Source organism: Nannochloropsis gaditana (assembly GCF_000240725.1).
Source record: "Nannochloropsis gaditana CCMP526 unplaced genomic scaffold scaffold560, whole genome shotgun sequence".
In the NCBI taxonomy this organism is placed as follows: Eukaryota; class Eustigmatophyceae; order Eustigmatales; family Monodopsidaceae; genus Microchloropsis; species Microchloropsis gaditana.
In genome coordinates this window covers 1-20,024 of record NW_005803393.1, presented here as the reverse complement: position 1 = coordinate 20,024, position 20,024 = coordinate 1, and the positions used below count along the sequence as shown (strand labels likewise).

At 48.2% G+C, this 20,024-nt stretch overlaps 3 protein-coding genes across 3 annotated transcripts; 2 read left to right on the top strand and 1 right to left on the bottom strand.

Moving 5' to 3' along the window:
- Positions 1-101: 101 nt before the first annotated feature.
- Positions 102-780, bottom strand: NGA_2083020 (retrovirus-related pol polyprotein from transposon tnt 1-94; the record flags this gene model as incomplete). Its single annotated transcript, XM_005854270.1, has 1 exon — positions 102-780. A coding segment is annotated over one exon (679 nt), but the record flags the coding sequence as incomplete, so codon positions are not given.
- Positions 781-1,281: 501 nt separating this feature from the next.
- On the top strand, positions 1,282-1,585 carry NGA_2101030 (gag-pol polyprotein; the record flags this gene model as incomplete). Its single annotated transcript, XM_005854271.1, has 1 exon — positions 1,282-1,585. A coding segment is annotated over one exon (304 nt), but the record flags the coding sequence as incomplete, so codon positions are not given.
- An 11,273-nt stretch (positions 1,586-12,858) lies between these two features.
- Positions 12,859-13,252, top strand: NGA_2101710 (nad-dependent epimerase dehydratase; the record flags this gene model as incomplete). Its single annotated transcript, XM_005854272.1, has 1 exon — positions 12,859-13,252. A coding segment is annotated over one exon (394 nt), but the record flags the coding sequence as incomplete, so codon positions are not given.
- Between the last annotated feature and the right edge of the window lie 6,772 nt (positions 13,253-20,024).

Sequence of the window (20,024 nt, the reverse complement as noted above, 5' to 3'; positions counted from 1 at the left end):
CCTCCAAGGCACGGTCATCGAATTTTCCTCTTCCAGTAGATGTATCATGGACGAATGCCTTGCATCCAAAAATTCTAAAATGCTTTACACTAGCATGCTTCCCGAACATTTTATAGTAGGGCGTTTCATCTGGCCCCAATGCGGAATTCCTCGATCTGTTCCAAATATATGCAGCAGTATTGAGGGCTTCAGCCCAGAAACCCTTTCCCAATCCAGCCTGTATGCGAAGACTTCGAGCCATGTTTGATAATACATGCCATGACTTTTCAGCAACACCATTATCCTGCGGTCCATATGGTATACCAAAATCTTGTCTAATACCATGATTCTTGCAGAAGTTCTTAAAGTCTACGCCAGTGTATTCACCTCCATTGTCCGATCTTAATCCGCGCAAAGTATTCACTTTGTGATCACGAAATGATATATTCATATCCTGCATATATCGCTTCAGACAATCAAGTGAGTCCGACTTATGTTTCATCGGATACACTACCCTCCATCGGGTGTAATCGTCCGTAAATCCTATCGCGTATCTTGCGCCTCCAAGTGATTCTACTTCAACTGGTCCAAGTACATCTGTATGGACTAGTTCGAGAGGCTCCTTTGCCCTTTCCCTAGATTTGGTCCCGAAACTCCTTTTAGTTTGTTTCGCACGCTCACACGTTCCACAGACGCCGGGTTTCTTAATTCCCTTTGGCACTCCGGTATCATTAATTTCACCCATTTGTCTCAGGTACTCATAATTAATGTGTCCGAACCTTTTGTGCCATAATTCGGGTGAGCTAACTACATTAGCCTCCTCACATTTTTTATCATAGTAGTCTAACATATACATGTTATCTACTTTTCTCATCGGTAAGCATGTGTCACCCGTATGGTATGGCAATCAAACGTGATAGGGAGAAGACAATTATGGAAATCTCTCAAACGGCTTATATTGATATGGTACTCAATAAGTTTGGGATGGCTGATTGTAAACCAGTATTAACACCGATGGAAGGAACACTGACGAAAACGAATGACAAGGAAATGAAGCCAGATAGTGAATACATGAAGCTTGTGGGTAGCTTATTATATGCAGCACTGATCACGCGTCCAGACATCGCATTTGCGGTGCAGTCGTTGGGAAAACACTTGCAAGGATCAAATGAAGAACATTGGATTGCTGCAAAGCGTGTATTGAGGTACCTGAAGGGTACTAGTGAGGTTGGACTCAAATACACAGATAATTCTACGGGATCGTTTACCCTGGTAGGATTCGCGGACGCAGATTATGCTGGTGATAAGGATAATAGACGTTCGACGTCTGGTTATACTTTTACGTTGAGTCATGGAGATGATATCAACACGATTGATTGGAAAGCCAAGCAACAAGATGTGGTGGCTCTATCGTCGGCTGAATCGGAGTTGATATCTGCTTGTTCAGCGACACAAAGTGCAGTTTATATTCGTCAACTACTTATGGACCTTGGATTCAAGCAAGATGAACCTACCGTGATTATGGAGGATAATCAAGCTTGTATCGCAATGAGCAATAATCCGATTACACATAAGAGGACGAAACATATCGATGTTCGATATCATTTTGTGCGTGAGAAAGTTGAGAGTAAGGAAGTGGAACTGGTATACATTCCTACTCAGCATCAACTTGCGGATATTTTAACTAAACCATTATCAAGTATTCGATTAACAATGATACGTGATCGAATGATGGGTTATAAGTCTTAATTGGGATCTGGAGGCAGCTATGGAATCAGCGTAGATATATTAGAGATGAGAGATATGGTTCTTATCTTAAGTATGCGAGTTATAGGATTAACTGCTTTGGATCACACATAATGATAAGGAGTACGAGTGGGAGTGACGCGAATATAAGGATGACATGATGATGCTAAGGGAGCATGAGATCAGCGATAGGAGGTTAAGCGAGCCGTCTTACAGTGTTGCACCTATATCCTTTATGGATCCAACAGTCTGTATCGCGATGTGCTGATCGCTACTGTATCATGTCATGGTTTGCGTCCACCTAATCATTTGTATGTTATATTATTGTACGACAACAGGACTGGCGTCGACCAGTGTCTTTGGTCATCTTTGGTTGTCTGTCGTATTGGTTATTTTAGTACGAGATTCTTGGGTGAATCATTGGTATACATTCTCAGGGAGAATAGTGGTCGTACTGAAGAACTGATTGGGTATTGGGTTACCGGTGGCATATTCGTTTGTTTATTCGCATCAAAAGGCTGGGTTGAAGCACCACGGGTGCGTATCTTGAGTATAAATTCACAAGTCGCCAACTGTGAGGCACTGTCATTCTATTTGTGACTCGGCTTTACACCCTTGGGCTCCCTGAAAATAGAGTGCCACATTCGGCTGATGCACAAGATCCTTCCACGCATTCAGTGCAATGGTCCCATTTTTACAGGCGACGAGTTCAGTGGAAGAAGGACTGAGGGAAGAAGGATGATAGGCATTCTGCATATATCCACTCGCACCTAGGGGTCTTTCTTTTCCAGATTTGTCACTTTCTCAGCAAATCACCCTGCTTAGGTGCCCTCCCTCTCTCCTTCGTGCAGGCCCTGGCCCTTATCCTTGGATGAAGCCCTTGGGATTAACTTATTTACAGAAGAAGTTTAAAAGTATCTTTTTTGTTTCTATTCTTGTTTACCGTCAGTGCCCCCTGTTTCCTGCCATGCAACCTCATCCTAGTTCCGCTCCTTCCTTCCCCTATTCCTCCAGTCCTCTCTTTGTGCATTCCTTCATGGGAACCTTCTACCGAACAGGGTACTACCGCTAGCGTTTTACATTTTCTATGTAATGTCCTTATCATACTTATATATATGATTGCCTTATCTCCGCATTAGTATTCGAATTCTTTTTTCATTGTAGTGTATTTGATAGAATTCCGACATCGCTTGGCGGATTCCCACGAATTTCGCACTACTCCTCTTCTGTTGCGAGATTTGCCCCAGCTTTAACAACATAGATAGCATATGTGATGGACGGAGCAAAAATATTGGATGGCGTCAATTTTATCATTCAGGACATTCGACGAGAGTCCCACAATAGGAATTTATCGGCTGTTAGAAGTATTTCCTTCCATGTATTGTTCAATTTGGCTGTGATGCTGAACGTTGTCATGAATGCAATAGACAGCATGAATCGTTATTGCATGATATAGCAGGCGGAGGCTCATTTACTCCATAGTGCGACCCAAAGGAGACAAAGTGAACGACAGTTTCGCAGTCAAGTATTGCCTTAATCAATTCATTAGAAACATCGTCAAATGGTGAGGATATGCGATGATCATTATCAGCATATTTCATTCCACAGAAGATCGCTCTCCCGTGCACAAAAATACCGTTTAGTGAAGCTTTTCTTCATGAAGAAAAGCACTTTTCCTTTCTTCCAAGAAAAGCCATAAAACAAATTCTTTTTTCCTGAAGTCAAAATGTGCTTTTCTTCAGATTTTCTTTTCCTGCTTTTCTTTCGAAAAAAAATGACTAACTTTTCTTCATAAGTGTGATCGTAATACCACTCATAGTATCCTATCTCTCTACGTCCTTCAAGACACGCCACTCTCTCTCTTCTATCGCAGACGACATTTTTAACAGCCCCCCCTCGCAGATATTAAGCCGCCCTCGGCTTACAACACGGAATCAGCATTTAAAAATGTTTTATAGGAATGGATATAAAAGTCCCTATCCTTTCGTTCTCCCTTTCCCTATTACTAGTTCAACCCCATGTAAACCAATTATTCTACATCACTCAAATCTAGTATAAGGAGGAGTCTTCTTCTTGTCCAATGTTGTATAGAAGTGTTCTGGGAGGCATTACAACGGTAAGGACGACATCTGACCACTTTAGCCATGAATTCCTCATTATAATTTACGGCAACTATCACATAGAGCTTATTCTGAATTGAAACGTCTACCAACTAATCACTGATGAGAGAATGTGGTCGTTCGGTCCGGTGAATGCATCTTCCTCCGTCGAACGCTATCGTCCCCTTGGGGAGGCGAGATTATCTCAACGGTCGGTTCTGCTAGATCTCGTCGGAACTCCTTGGGTTGAGGTAATGGTGAAGATATTAAGTCACGAGACTTATACGGCTTAAGTTTCTTCTTCACGTGGACCATAACCGTCTTTCTAGGTGTTCCATCTGCCCACTTTGTTTGATCTGCATAGTCGCCCAATTTCTTTTCTTTCCTGGAAGGTCCCGTCCAAGTCTTATTAATTTATACTATACCCCCTTCTTGTCATAGAGGTAGTTTAGTCAAACCTTTTGACCTATCTGATGCATCGTTCTCTTCTCTATAGCCGGCTCTTTTCACGCTGAATGTGGGCATTTCGTGCCGCGAGTTTGTGAGCTGCTTTCAATCGGTGGACGAGTGGACGTCTGTACTCTGATAAATTCTCGAAAAAGTTTCTTGGCATGTCCTAAAATATCTGTGGTAATTGGGGATCTCTGCTATATAGCTAACAAAAGGGAGATTCCCTGTTGCCGGGTTTACGTTCGTACAACATGCGAAAACGAGAGAGGGAACGTACGTACCTCAGTCTTGTCCTCGCTCTTCGCTAAACATAGAGAGCATGTCAGGAGTGTCTGATTTGCTCCTTCCATCTACCCATTCGCTTGCGGATTATATGAAGTCGTCGAACTTTTGAGGATCTTCATTAAGGAGCCAATTTACTAGCCCAGTCCTTAAAATGCGACCCGTCATCCGACTATTTCTTGGGGACATCCATGTCTACAGATCCTTAGATCGTAAGTTATTTCAGCTACTGAGGCAATTATTTGGCCTTTCGTGGCGGCGGCCTCTATACAATGCGTGAGAGAACCCGTCAACAAACTATAGAAACCACGTTCGGAAGGAGCGACTCAAAGGTATTCCAGTGATAGCTGTTGAAAGGAATCCCTACTGTCGGGCACTGTCCCAGCTCATGGCTCCTTAGTGGAGTAGGATTTTTGCGCGCTTGGCATATTAGGCAGGATTTGCAGAATTTGTGTATATCCTCTGATTGCCCGGCCAAGAAATGTTTTTCCCTGATCCTTAGATACGCTTTGGCATTTCCCAGATGCCCGGCAAGAGAGCTATCATGATATGCCTTAGTGATTAGATCTTGTAATGATGTGGGTACAGCAATAGAGGCTCGGCTCGTCCACCCTTTCTACATTTGTTATTGCAGCACCCGAACTAAACAAGAACTTTATCGTCATCTCTAAGAAGGTAATTCTTCATCTCGGCGTTAAAACTGCGGTTTTCCTAGGATTTTCTCGGATATACTTCCTTGATCGAAATATATTATTGGCTCCAATAATCTGGGGTGCTGACGCTATTTTGAAAATTTTCTACATGATCACTTTTTCCACCCCTGATCCTAGACCTGACCTTCCGGCGACTCGCCGATCCTGAATTCCCCACCACCATATCCAAGCAAAGCTTCAATAATACCATCGTCCCATTGCTCTTGCTCTTGCAAGGCACCTCGATGGAATCTTTCCTCTCATTTCCTCTTAATCCGGTCACTCACGTTTGTAAATAGCCATTCGATGAAAGCGTTCGAACTCGGCAATGCAAATTCGAGCTCAAACTTGCCCACGCGAAGTGAGTGATCTAAAGAGCTTGCTGTCAAGTTCGACAATTTCCTGGATGTGATTAAGGAAGCAGTCTTGCGCATCGACCACATGAAATATACATTTCGACATTTCACCATTAATACCACGATTGTTCACCGTACAAATTCCTCCCAAAAGATCCCTTCCGGGAAGTTGGCAGCATCAGGATCACACTTGAAAGATTAAAGTGAAATCAAAAGTGCAAGTGGAGACATCGTAAAGCAAAGAAAGTAAGGATAAAGTGCACTTTTGGTATATCTATGTCTAGCGTGTGCAGTTGATGATGTCAATGTCGTTTTAGAAGGCGGCCGAGATAGTGTGTGGAGCTATCCGTGGGACTGTCTGTAGTGGATTGAGCGCAGGTGAAGAAAATGGAAGAGCCATTGTAGATAGATAGAAATCGTTAAAAAGAAATAAGATGTAACAAATGGTGTCCTTATTCATAGACCGACGATAGTTTGTTTGCTGTTGCTGCTTTAAAAAATGATAAGGACGTATGTCGCACGGCTTTTGTATGACGATGACGGTATAGTGGATAAGGGACCGATGACGATGACGATATGATGGAAAAGTGATCGATGACGATGACGATGTGGAGGGAAAGGGATCGATGACGGTGATGGCATGATGGAAAAGGGACCTTCGCCTAGCGCGAAGTTGGGGCTGTGAAATGCAGGGGAGTAGAGATAAGCAAGCCTCATCCTTCTCTGAGAACACCTTTGCGCACTTGTGAAGGCATTTATCGAGGCTCAAGATGTTCCCCTCATTATTGACATAACTACATGAAAGAAGATTGCAGTACAAATGTTCTCAAACTCCGAAAGCTCATGAATCTTGCATTCCCTGTGCCACATGCAACAAACTTGTTCCCGCCATAAGCGACGTCATTCCACGCTGAAGTAATGGAGGCATGGCTTGGCTTATCAAATTAGTTGTATTGCCACTTGTCATCGAGTCGTCCGGTCGAGGGGTGCCTGTACGAGATACTGCCGCAAATGTGTCATCTCCCCACATACACCTTGCCTAAAGTTTTCAGTTTTAGTTTTAGTACACGAACAGAATGAGTTCTATTGTGTAATCTCCACTGTCTGTACCACACAAGCCAGACAAGCCTTACGACGAGAAACACTTCTCCTTCCCCCCTTCCTCTTCCCCTCCTCCTCACCCTTCTCCTCCTTTTCCTCCTTATCCTGATTTAGGAAAAAATCCTCTGCCTCCACAATCATTTATTGTACGTTTCCATATCTCATCCATTGGAGGCTTTGAGGACCTCTTGAGACCCCATATCACTATCCAAACACAGCACACTACATCCATAGACTTTTCTCTTTACTGCCCTTGACGGATTTTTGGGCCGAAAAACCGAAGCGTAAGAGGATTGCTCTTCGTTGCATACCATCCGAAGAGGTGAACATCATCACTCCTTTCTCTTTGCACCCTCTCACCGATAGCAAGATAGTGACGAGCATATAATTTACTCAGAATGTGTTGAGTATTCCATTTATTCGCCAAATCGCAACTCTTTTGCTGATCCTATGGACGTGCCACAAAAATTGTAGTAGTCGTAGTTGGCTACGAGGTACGCCCGCACCGCTTCTTGTACCTGGTGATCATCCCAAATACACTCCTGACTCTTTGTTTGTAGGGACAAATATACACTCCCTTTCAATTTTTTCCCGTTCTAATCTCTTTACCATGTACATAATGTAACCCGGAAAAGTCTTATTAAACTTATAGCATTTCAATTCCACGTTTTTGGAATTTGTTAATTGCATAGAAAAGCGATTCATCCATCCACCAACGCACCTACGCACTTGCCTTGTTTGCAATCAAAAGAAGTATGTGCATGATTACAAAGAGACATGAGGTGATCGACAGGTTCTCTGCATGGGAGATGAAGCTCAAGTAGAAGTGGCCAGGATGTGAACTTATTCCAAAAGTTCGCAGGTGCTTCTTGGCTAATCCAGTCACAGTTCTCGTACCCCATCTCATCCATAATATCATGAGGTACTTGTTGGCGGCTGAAACCTTTTCTCATCTCTGCGAATGAGTCCTTCATTATAGCCCCTGAATATTGATACCTTTTATAGGCTTGAAATGCGTCGTAAGAATAACCTTTATGTCCACAAATTCTTTCAAAATGAACCGTCAGCTTCCCATTTACAGTTGTTCCTGCTGTTTTTGCCATATGGGATGTCGAAATATCCGGGAAGCTCTGGTTTGGGGGGGATCATACGATGCGTTTTGAATGTCTTTCGAATAAATGGCCGAATACAAATACGCTGCAGATGCTTAAAGGAAAAAGAGCCGAAAGGTGCGTTTAGGCTCGTGAGCTTTTTCCATGAAATGGAGGGAGTGCAACGGTATGTCACTATTTCCTGAGTTGTTGATAGTTTAAGTGGTGGGTTGCCGTCCCATGAGTTGGGGATCTCTACAGTGCCAACAGGTCTTTAGAGAAGGAGAATGCTAATAAACCAATATCATAGCAGCGGATCGACCAATATCCTCCTCGACTTCTACCACAATTAATATTCTCCCAAAGGCACTGGTCGATGCTAGCACGCTTAAATCTCTAGAATATGGTAGTGGCGGGTTAGAGAAAGAATAGCGGGGAAGTCAAGCCCTCATGGAAAAGGGACCGATGATGATGACGATATGGTGGAAAAGGGGCCGATGCAGAGTCGTAACCCCTACTAAAATTTGGAAATTCATGAATGGCGGCCTATGAATCAGTTGTCAGTCATGACTCATGCATGAGAATGCACCCGCGCCACTGGAGCTTGCCTGTCGGAGCCCTGCGGTGTACGACCACACGCGCGTTGCAGGTCTGGCGGGGTTGGAAGCAAGGGCTCTGGGGCCTCTTCCCCTTGTCGAACCCGGTTCGCGGGGTTTGGGACGGAGCCTCAGGCAAAAATGCATTTTAGGGTATGTGAAAACGCATTTTCTTTGATCCAGCAACTTGGCAATATAAACTCATGGATAAGCAAAGTAAATAAAGTCCTTCAATCCATCATTGTTGGCTTCGATTCCTTTCGAAAAATGTTACGTTTTATTACTTTCCGTCAAGGCTGCCCTTCGGTCTGATAAATCTACTTAATCGTAAAGCTTCGTCTGAGGCAACTTTTTCCGGTGCTTCTTCGCCGCGTGCGCTTTTTCCACCCCCTTTCCAATGTCACGGTTATGAATCAATCTATTACTCCTTTTCATCACTCCTCCTCCTCGGTAAACTCGAGGTAACAGTCGTCCCAGTTCCCCTTCAAAATCATAAGGTCCTCCATTCGCTGCGCATCAAGACACTGGCGGCGGTCACTAAATGTGAAGCCGCTATCCGAAAAGAGGCGCTCGGTGTCGGAGGAGGGGGGCACGAACAGGGTCACGTGGACGAGGAAGCACAGGACAGGCATGCTCTCTCCGTTTTTTACCTGCCCCCAAAACGACACGAGAGGGCACGCCTGCAGCTGCACAGGCAGCTCGTGCACGGCTATCCACTGCTGCCTCCACAGGTTGCCATACGACACCAAGTCCTACTTGAAGAGTAGCGTCGCCACTCTCTCAGTGATGCACTTGTTGGGCCAGGCAACGCCCGCAAGCCCACCTCCACCGCCCTCCAGGGTCCCGCAATCAGAAAGAAGCTGCGCCTGGAATGGCTCCCACCAGTTCTTGGCACGCTTCGCGGGAGGTGACCCCCCATCCCCGCCATCATCCTTCTGGTCGTTCTCCTTATCTTCCCCGTCTTCGTGCTGCTTCTCCTTCGCGTGCTGGTGATGCGGTGCCACCGTCGCACTCTCCTTGCCATAGTGGTTGAAGGCCCGCGTCGTCCGTGGGGCCGAGGGGTTCCTGGCGGCCTCCCGCTCCAGGAAGGTGATGATGTCCTCCATACCCTGCCTCACCAGGTAATTCACCGCCTGGTGCAAGTAGTCCATTACAGAGCTCCCGGTTTCCAACTTGAAACGGAAGAGAAGCTGCACTGCAATGTTCTGCGGGTCCAAGTAGGCGGCGGAACCGTAGATGGTGAAGTTCTTCGCGAACTCACCCTTGTTCATGCCGAAACACCGCGTGTGGAGGAGGCTGATGATGAGGCCCTTCCGCAGCTCCTTCAGCGGCGGGAGAAGTTCTGATGCCGTAATGTCCTCCTTGGCCCCGGGGATGACGAGTACCGCCCCATTCTTCGTTGGTTCTCCATATATGCTGAGAAGGATGGGGTACACCTGGGAGATGACGACCGAGTCCGTGGTCTGGAAGACGTCCATAGCAGATTTGAAGCGCTCCATCACCGCCAGCACCTGTCCCAGCAGCTGATGCTCCTGCGACGTCAGACAGCAGCCGTCGACGCCGGGGTGCCCGTCTTCAAAGAGTAACAGGTACGCCCGCTGATCGTGCACGCGCTGTCCCATCAGATACAGCCCAGTCCAGCGCGTCTCTCCGGGCTTTATAAATTGCAGGGCACGTTCGCCGTCCACGTCTCCGGCCGCCACCGCCTCATTATAGTAGTGCAGGAACAGCTTGCTTGTGGGTCTATTGGTATGGTAATTTACCACCATCGCGGACGCGGCGGAAGACCAGTGCCACCTCAGGCCCTTTTCTCGCCCAGACCTTGCGCTTGGTTGTCTCGGTCCGGGCACCGCCCTCCACCAGCACGTACTCCTCCTTGTAGGAGCCCACCAGCACGTCAGTCAACGACAGCTGCAGCGTGTGGGGGTTGCAGGCGAGGCGTTCCCACCCCTTGAAGTGGTTGGCGATGTAGGAGATCATGACGGAGGCGTTGTCCGTGCACTCCATGTCCATCTGCGTCACCTCGATACCCCAGTCCGCCAGAACCTGTTTCATCATCGCAGCTGTCCCCTCCGCATCGTGGGCCTGGTCCCAGAACTTGCAGGCGATTACAACTCTCCGCCGCTCCAACGTGTCTTTTTCTATAAAGCGGAGGATCATCCCCATCCGCTGCGTCTGATTCCTGGTGGGTCGTAGAAGAGAGGGTGAAGATGTCAAAGATCTACAGCTTGTCATGCTGAGCGGTATTATTCCCCACTTTACGAAAACCAACCCAACCACCCAGCCGTCCAGCCGTCGGCGCTCAGGCTCCGTGTCCCCAGTTGGGCGTTGTCAATCTTTTTCTTCTCTTGCTTTCTGATGTTCTGGCCAAGGTTATGTATCTCCTTACCCAACGTGACTGTGGCAGTGGTGATGAGCTGTCACCAGGAAATCTCGTCAAACAGCATCTTGAAGAGACGGTCCCTTGTAACCTCAAGGGGCCTGTATGGTGACATGTGTGGATGCGTGTGAGTTGTTGAGATCGGTTGTTGTTAGACTGGTACAACCCACCCCCTCCACATAGTTACACACACAACACACCGTTGATGGACAGCGATGGCAGCGGCATACATGCGGACGGTCTTAGCTTGCATCTCGTTGCTCCAGGTCATGGAGTTCCCGGTCCTTCCCATGTGCTCGAACTTCGTCGCGCTGCCGTCCCCGAAAATGACTGTGAGCTCCATTTTCTTTCGCATATGGACCAGTACGTTGTATGAGAGCAAGCTGCTGGCATGGAAGGCGCGGTCAATGAGGCAGAAGGGTCGGCCCGTCGCCTTCTCCTTCACGGAGAAGTACCACACGGGGGACGGCTTCTGGCCCTTCCGCCCGCCCTGCACTTCCTCATAAGCGTCCGGGTCGAACCATTTCCCACACTTGGAATGCTGCATCCAGCTCAGCTCCAAGCCTTCAGGCATGGGTTCCTGCTGCTGCACCTGTTGCTGCCGTTCTGCGGCGGCCTCGTCCATTTCGAAGTCGTCCTCTTCCTCCGCCGCCGCCGCATCAGGGCGAAGACTACGACCGACTCGTCGTCCTGATCCGAATCCAAACTCATGGCCGCCTGAACACTGGTGCGTGGATAAGGAATCGATATAGACTCGTGATTTTCAATGAATTGCATAGTTTTGTGCTTATATGGGCACTTTTTAATAAACTGCTAAGCAAGCGGGCTAGGGCGGGCAACGAGCGATCGAGAGCTCACGGCCCCAATCTTCCTCCTTCTCTCCCCTTTCTTTTCCCCTCTTCTTTTCCTTTTTTCTCTCTTCTGCCGCGTTTTCAGGCTCCAACTCGATTTATTTCAGTCAAAAAGGGTGCACATACTCTGACGGCCCAACTCTACTAGCTCAAGCGTCATTCATGAATGGAATCTCACCTATGATTGGTGACCCTCATTTGTGACTCCGAGTAGGGGGAACGGCTTTGCTCTCGTTGGGTCCGGCCGCAGACACCGGCGATATTTTTGCTCGGACCCGAATCTATTTGCAGAGGACTCCTGCTCTGGACCGACATGCAGGATCTCTGAAAACTTAATGAAACATTTTTCTTTTTTCGATCGGGCTCCATCTGGTAAACGACTTTCTTACATCCTGTTCGTTATACGCCGTTGCTAACCCGAACAGGATGCAGTACTTGCTTTCGAAACATTCGGTCAAGATGGCCTCGACCCTATTGAAGCACATAGTCTTGGCTCTGAGTACCATGATTGCTTTCCTTGTGATGCAAAATCAGCTCCGCGCTTTCCCAGACTCGCATCAATGGACATTCAACCAACCGGCAACCCCGCTTGTAAACGAGAACTCGACGGTACTCATCACAGGCGTTGCAGGATTTATTGGATTCTCCGTGGCAAAGTTCCTTGCTGAGCACACCAAAGCAAAGGTTGTGGGGATAGATAACTTCAATGATTACTATGATGTCGCACTTAAATACAAGAGAGCAGACTTGCTGAGTCACTGGAACACGGTCCAGGTCTTAGATGGCGACGTTTGTGACGCTCCCTTCTTGCGGAGTATTTTTGAAGGTCACCATGTAACTCATGTACTTCATCTAGCTGCGCAAGCAGGGGTACGGTATTCATTAGAGCAGCCCTTGAGCTATGTCAGAAACAACATTCAATGTTTTGTAACGCTCCTAGAAGAGCTTAGTCGATTAAAAGGAAGCTCGAACGATAGTGTGGTTCCTCGCTTTGTCTACGCGTCCTCTTCAAGTGTCTATGGCGGGAATGTGGAAATACCTTTCAAAGAGACAGATCAGGTGGACAACCCCTCTAGTGTTTACGGCTTCTCCAAGCGAGCGAACGAGCTCTTAGCTCTTGTGTATTTCAAGGTCTTCGGCATTCCATCTGTCGGGCTCAGATTCTTTACTGTGTATGGACCTTGGGGGAGACCTGATATGGCACCCTACAAGTTTACTGCTAGCATTTCCAAAGGAGAGAATATTACAGTTTACAACCAAGGAGACATGGCTCGAGATTTTACGTACATTGACGACATAGTTTCAGGAATATATGCCTCCTTAAGGTACCTTCCAAGTTCCTCAGAAATTATCAACTTGGGGAAAAGTAAGCCAGAGCAGGTTCTGGATCTGGTAAAAACCATTGAGAAGGAGGTTGGTCAGACGGCACGGCTAAGCTTTGAGGATTCTGCAGTTGATTTACACACGACCTATGCTTCAACGAGCAAGGCGAAAGAGCTCCTCTCTTATGCTCCTCAAGTAAGCATGGATGAAGGGATCAAAAGATTTGTCGAATGGTACTTTCTGTATACAGGTGAACGTGCATTGTGCGCTAGCGAGTGCTCTGAGAAGAGCCATTGCATAACATCGCCATTCGATGATATGGTGTCTGAATCCGTGGAAGCGACACACGGTTGTGAAACTGTTATTTACACTGCATTTTTCGGATCGACTAGATCAGGTCTACAGGACCCTTCTGCAGAGCTTGCCTGCAATGACGAGCGATGCTGCGCAATTGCCTTCACCAATATTGAGATCCCGATGTCAGCGTCCCGCGATAAATGGAAGATAATTATGTGGAGCGGAGACAGTTTCCATTACTGGGATAATCGACGGCTATCACGTGTCGTGAAGCTAACCCCCGCCCGCTTTTAATCATCATCTGTAAAGCATGCCCTATATATTGATACGAAGTTGACACTTCAAGCAGATTATACTCATCTTGTTGGAATGCTGAGCGACAGCGAAAACCGTACTGCAAGCCTTGTAGCAGTACGGCACCCAGCTAGAAATGACCCTTTTAACGAACAAAGAGCCATTATAGCGTATAAGAAAGGTCGACCGACTGCCACCTACACGCTGAGAACTATGGACTACCAGGTGGATGGTTATCTTCAGCTTCAAAAAAGTCGAAATATTTCAATGGTGAACTTGATCGATGGAGCACTCATGGTTCATAATTTCAAAAGTGAAGCAGGTCGCAAATTTCGCTGTGCATGGTCAAAGGAGTATTTCGGAGGCTGCGATAGAGATCAGATCTCATTTACGGCGGTTCTTGCAAAAGAAGCCCATGATGCTAGATCAAATCTTGATCCCGATCAGGAATGGTGCAAAACGAGTAGCAACCCAGACTCGTACGTGCGAATACTACCTAGAACATTACACTGGGAAAAAGGATCCTCGGCTATTGCAAAAAGAAGGGCGTCATATAATAGGAAGCTCTTGTAACCATAACGAAATGTGCATCCGTTTTGCTGTGCATCTGCCCCGCAGGTGCGGGCCTGTCCAAACTGAGAGGGTTTGGGGGGGGACTACGGGCAAAAACGTATGTTAAAGTGTCAAAAATGCATTTTCTGATACCATGTCACGTATTTAGTCGGGGTCACCCCTACTAAGTCAAGCATGATAGAGTTATAGGACAGATACGAATAGACAGCATGGACGACAAATGGTGCCAGTCTATGTGGTGAACAGAGTTCCGAGGCATGCCCTAGGCGCAACTTGAAAAGAAGACAATGGCGGTGGGTGACCCGGGGAGTCGTGCGCATGGCATGCTTTCAGAGGGTTCCCTCCCCGGATCCGGTGAGGAGGCTTCTCAGACTCGACTATCTCGTCTGGTAGGAGTATATCCTAGATAGTGTTTGGGGAGAGGGCCCCCTCTTGGTCTAATGTACATGCCTCGTTGCCGAGCCCGGCGTCTTCACGCCTGTGCTCCTGGGCAAAAGTAAACAAGTCACGAGGGAATGCCACCGCGCGGATCTTTGCCTTTATAATTCCGACCACTGACTTATCAACGCCAAGCGAAGCCTTTGGCGTTTGTAGGAGGGTGAAACGGCCAGTAGACCAATTTCATCTCAAGAAGAATTTGATTTTTTGCAAGAAAGGAAAACATTACCTCTCGCCATAAATGGAATCAAAGTTTCAGGCACTATTACAGACAAATGATTTATGACAAGAAAAGAACTGATGTACTAGGACGGCCTATATTGTCCCCATGCATATCCACATCCCACACCGTCCAATAATTGAAGGCTTCTCAGGTTGCCCAAAGTAAATCCCATGCAAAATTCCATCCCACCTCGCCTGCAAGCCCTCCATCGCCAACCCATCCCTTCTTATCGTCTACTTCAGTGCTCTCACCAGCCCCACAATTTTACTATAGGGTCGTGGAGGACCTGATTGTCCTTCTTCTCCAGGGCCGCTGCTGCCGCCGCCATGAAGTCCATGTCCTCTTCCGCCTCATCCACCTCGCTCTCCATCTCATAACCCCTTTTTTCTCCTCCACATCCGTCCCGCATCCCCGGCAAGATATCAAAAGCAGCATTCAGAGCCACAAGAGAGCGGGGAATATACAACTCTGTGTTAGACGTATTCTTGGCGACAGGGGCAAGACTGCAAAGAAGCCAGTCTGCAGAAAATCTGATAGGAAGACACCCAAAAAATCTACTGCATCAGAATCGGGGTACCTTGATGGACTTAATAAGATACACAGGGACCGAAGGTAAACCGTAGACATCTTGGTTGACATGAAAAGATTTGGGAGCAGGGTATGCTCGTATCCTTCGACATCTAGCTTCGCTAGCACTCTTCCAGGAGATGATTCTGACGTCACGATGTTCCTTTTTGCATCAAGATCAAGAAGAAATTTTGGAAAGTCCATAGTTTCAGCATGCGGGTTTGCCGGAACGTTTTCGTGCAGGACAAACGTCCGTTGATGCAAATCTCGGGAATCGAGAAGTATTTTTGGTACCCCAAGAAAAGCAATAGTGATACTTAGAGCCGAGAATATTCGACTACGCAGAAAATGATGGGCAAGTTCCTTCTTAATCTATGGCGAGCATACTTGACCAGGATTTTAAAAAAGTCGAAGAAACATTTCCGTTACTGTGAAGAGTTTACGATACTTCAACACGCGGAAAACAACAAGCGCCAAAGCCGTCTGAAAGTCATGAAACGCGAAGGCATTCTCCTGGGAATCGCTGCAGTACAGCGCAAGAAGCTGTTACAATACAGTTGGGAGGGATGGTAAATACAAATTGAGTGAGGGGAAAGGCGGGGGAAGGAAACAACCATGAAAAGTCAGGTTGGGAATGCCTTTGAGTAGGGACATTGAAGAGAGTGTGTGAAGTGGTAGAAAAGAGTCATAGGACTACACGAATGGACAGGATGGACGACAAATGGATCCGTTATGCGTGACTATTCTCATATGATACGCCTGCCATGCGTTGCAGATCCGGTAGATGGTACACTTCAAATACTATTGTAGGAAACATGGATTCTTGTTACAGACGTTTGACATTGATAGGCAGCCAATGCTATGCGAGATCGTTCTCTATCCTGATATTAGAGGGTTGTGTAGTTCTGGAAAAACTTGACAAAGGAGGTGCCACCTGTTTGGACATTTTCATTGAGGAGGGAAATGATCTAGTGCATCAAAAGGCTGCTAATTTCGATAAAATTATTGAGCATTTCCGAGATTATGGCGAGTACCTGTGCAAAGATCCGTATCTGAGCTACTTTGGGAGATTTGGCGGTTATGAGAAAGTGACAACATTCATCGATCGAGTTGTATCCCTGCTTGACACCATTTTCAATGCATGGTATTTCCTAGGTCCAGGGCAATTCTACAGGGTCCTGAGCAATTCTACAGGGTCCTCAAGTATTCGAGCTTGATATCTGAACGACTCCATGATGTTCATTGGTAGATGCTCTAGAGATCCGACATATCAGATCAAGAGGGGAAATGAGAGAACCCTTGCTTATCTTGCTGTTGTGTCCCACACCGTGAAAGGTCCGTGTACAAATTATAGACACATAGTAATTCCAGCGTGTCCGGAGCACTGGCAGATAGGTATCGTGCTCGTAGCTTTACATGAATGTGAAGTCTGGGATAGTGCATGAATGTGGAGTCTGGGATAGTGCAAAAGAGCCGTTGCTTTGGTATTGCGATTAAGTGAGGCAGGACTTTCACGTCAGTACATCCTGGACTTGGGGCGAGACATCCAGGACCGGTAAGCCCGTAAATAGAGGCGAACATTGAGAGGACTTGGAAGAACCGAAAGGCTTCATCCCCGAGCCGTCTTCGTACTAGCAATCTAGTTCTAATGGAAAGTTTGCCTCTCTAACACCGAAAAGACATCATGGGTTGCTGTACGAACGGTCTCAAAAACATAAGCGTGACATCAATTGATCCCCTCTCAGTGTGCATTGATTTCTCCTTTCACAAGGTCTACATTGCCTCTCCTTCTACACCCCGAAGCTCCTCTTCCATAATCTTGACGCGCCTCAGGACCCGAAACGCCAAAGCTTTCTTCTGCTGATGGCTGCAGTAAAGAGCAAGCAGCTAGAGCGATACAGGTAGGAAAAAGAGGATGAAGCAAACAGGAAAAGACGAAGAAACAGGGACTGTTAAATAGGGAATATAGATATGGCTTGGTCATCATACCGTTCCAACCCGACATTGAGAGCTTCCTCGACGGGAAATGCAGAAAGAAAAATAGAAAGGGAAAGGACAAGAGCAGCGAGGCAGGAAAAAGCACCAGATACGAAGGTAGCTACATACCTTGTCTCGTTTGACTCGCTCGACGAGTGCGCTGACGTACTGGTCAATGGTGATCTCCTCCTGTTGCACTCGCAGCACCTATAAAGCGAAGGGAGGGAAAGGAGTGTTATGAGCCTCTGAACAGTCGGTCCTGGAAAGAGAAATCCCGCCATGGCCCTCAAAGAAGACGAGACCGGGTTGTGGGCGTGTGGAAAGAGACTTCCACAACTTCCTACAGCCCTGATCTCCTTGTTTCTTTCTTCTCATGGCTTATTCGCTTCGCTTGCTTCCTTTTCCCTCTTGTTCAGCGAGCTACGACGTCCACCTCTCTCTCTCTTTTGCAATCAATAGAATCGACGCTTCTTGTTTCCCTTTCCCCCCCTTTACTTTCTCCCTCAGTCACTCTGCTCCTAGCTCCTTCGTGACGCTCGCCTTCATTCTCTACTTTATCCCTATTTTCAATGTTGGACTGTCTTCCTTCCCTTTTCTCGGTATTTCTTCTCACGCGATCGAGCACCGAGCTTCCCTCGACGTAGACTCACCAAAAGGTTCAATTTCATGTTCAGCTCTGCCTCCCTGATCACCCGCTCGCTTTCCAGAAGCTTCTCTGGGTTGCTCGCTGCGAGGAGGGAGAGCTCGTGCTCAAGCACATCGTTACTAACCAAGAGGGAGACACTGAGGAGAAAAGGAAGGAAGGATAGAGAGGGGGATTGAGGGAAGACAAGAAAGGGGTTACAAAGGGAGCGAGCGAAGAGGTGGGTGCGTGTGTGAATGCCAAGGAGCGGGAGAGGGAATCAGAGGGAAAGAGAAGACCAAAATCATGGCATAGTCCATGCACACGCACTTCAGGGGGTCCTCCCTTTCCAACTCTGTCAGTTCCTCCGCGAAGCGCGCTGCCAACGCGCCTTTCCTCTCTTTCTCCGGCAGGCCCTGGCTCTCCTCCTTGGACGCCGCCGTGGGGGACAGGCTGTTGACAGAGGGAGAGTAGAGAGTCTCCTTGATTTTTCCGTCCCTTTTGTCGCTTTTTTAGGCCTCGCCACGCCTCCCGCCGTCCGCCCCTCTTTTTTCTTCTTTATAACCTCGTCGTGGCCCCTTCCCCCCTTCCTGCCTCTATACCTCCCTTTCCATCCCCTCTTTTCTCCCTTTCTCTACTAAAACGTACCTGCCCGTCGCCCATGGCCCCACCACTAGCGTGCGGACTTCTTCTCGCGCAGTTTCCTTCTCTTTGAGGGGATGATGAAGACGCAGAGAGACCTGAAGTTGGAGTGAGGGAGAGAGGGAGGGAAAGAGAGATAGAGAACGGCCCTGGAATGCACACATAGTTCTGTCATCTCATTGCAACCCTACAGCATGTGCTGTCTTTCTATCCTCTCCTCAACCTTCTTTTCGTTGACCCTCGGGCTTTTCCCCGCTGGGGTGCGTCGATGCCTCTTTTCCTGCCCTTTTCTCTCCCCATCCCTCACCGTCAAAGACCCGCCCATCGGCCGTCTCCGTCCTTCCTTGGCCAGGGGCACAGAAACTTCCAGAAGGTCACACTCAGAGAGGAGGGGCGCGAGGGAGAGCTGAAGGGCATGACCGGAGGGGGGGGGGGAACCAAAGGGAGGATCAGAGGACAGACAGACAGGCCGTAGGGCAAGGGTCAAAGTAGCCCCCCCCCCGATGGCCTTTCCCCTGCCACCCTTGCGAGTAGGGGCGCTCCCCAACTCCACCACGCCTCCCGTCCCTCCCTCCTATCCCCTCGTTCTTATCCTCCCCCCCTTCCCCTCCCTTCCCTACCTGCCCGTGGGTGATGGTCTCTTCCTCGTCCCACCATTTCAAGAGGCCTTTTTTCCGCCTTTGGACGAGAAAATTCAAAGACCGGCGCCGGCAGGCGTGCTCAGTGGAGCCCAGCCGAGGCAGAGGGAGCTAAGGGGAGGACAGGAAGGGGAGGGGAGGGGAGGGGAAGGTGGGGTAAGGAGGAAAGTGGAATGGGAAGGCTCAGGGAAGGCCCAAGACGGGCCAAGGTCAGATAGGGTGGATGATGTTCCACGACAAGGAGTCGGACGATCCACGCAACAAAGCACGAGAGGTAAAGGAGAAGAACACTCTGCGCAACAGATCCTTGAGAATAATATGAGGCAGGAAAGTGGAACCCGGGAGGGAGGGCGGGAAGGAAGGAGGGAAAGAGGGGTGGCCTGCCTTTGCTCTATGATTGAAGTCTGCGGCGTGCCCCAGTCCCGTGCGGACGGTCGCTGTGTTCCCCACGTGCGGTGCATCCTGGGCGAGGGAAAGGAAAGAGAAGCCAGAGGGAGAAGGAAGTGGGGCCAGACGAGGAGAGGAAGGAAGACAGGGAGGAGGGCGGGGGGGGGGAGGGAGGGAAGGAGGGAGGGGGGACGAGGGAAGAAGGGAGGGAGGAAGAGAGAGCGAACACTACCTTAGGAAAGGGCGCTTCGTACCGGACAAAGACATGCTCGCCTTCTCCCTCGCTACCCACAAGACCTGGAAGGAGAGGAGGCATGGGAAGGAGGGAGGAAGAAAGGAAGAAAGGGGATGAGCCGCTTCTCCACGCTGTGACATCGCTTTCGCTTTCGCTTTCCCTCCCTCCCTCCGTCTCCTCCTCTC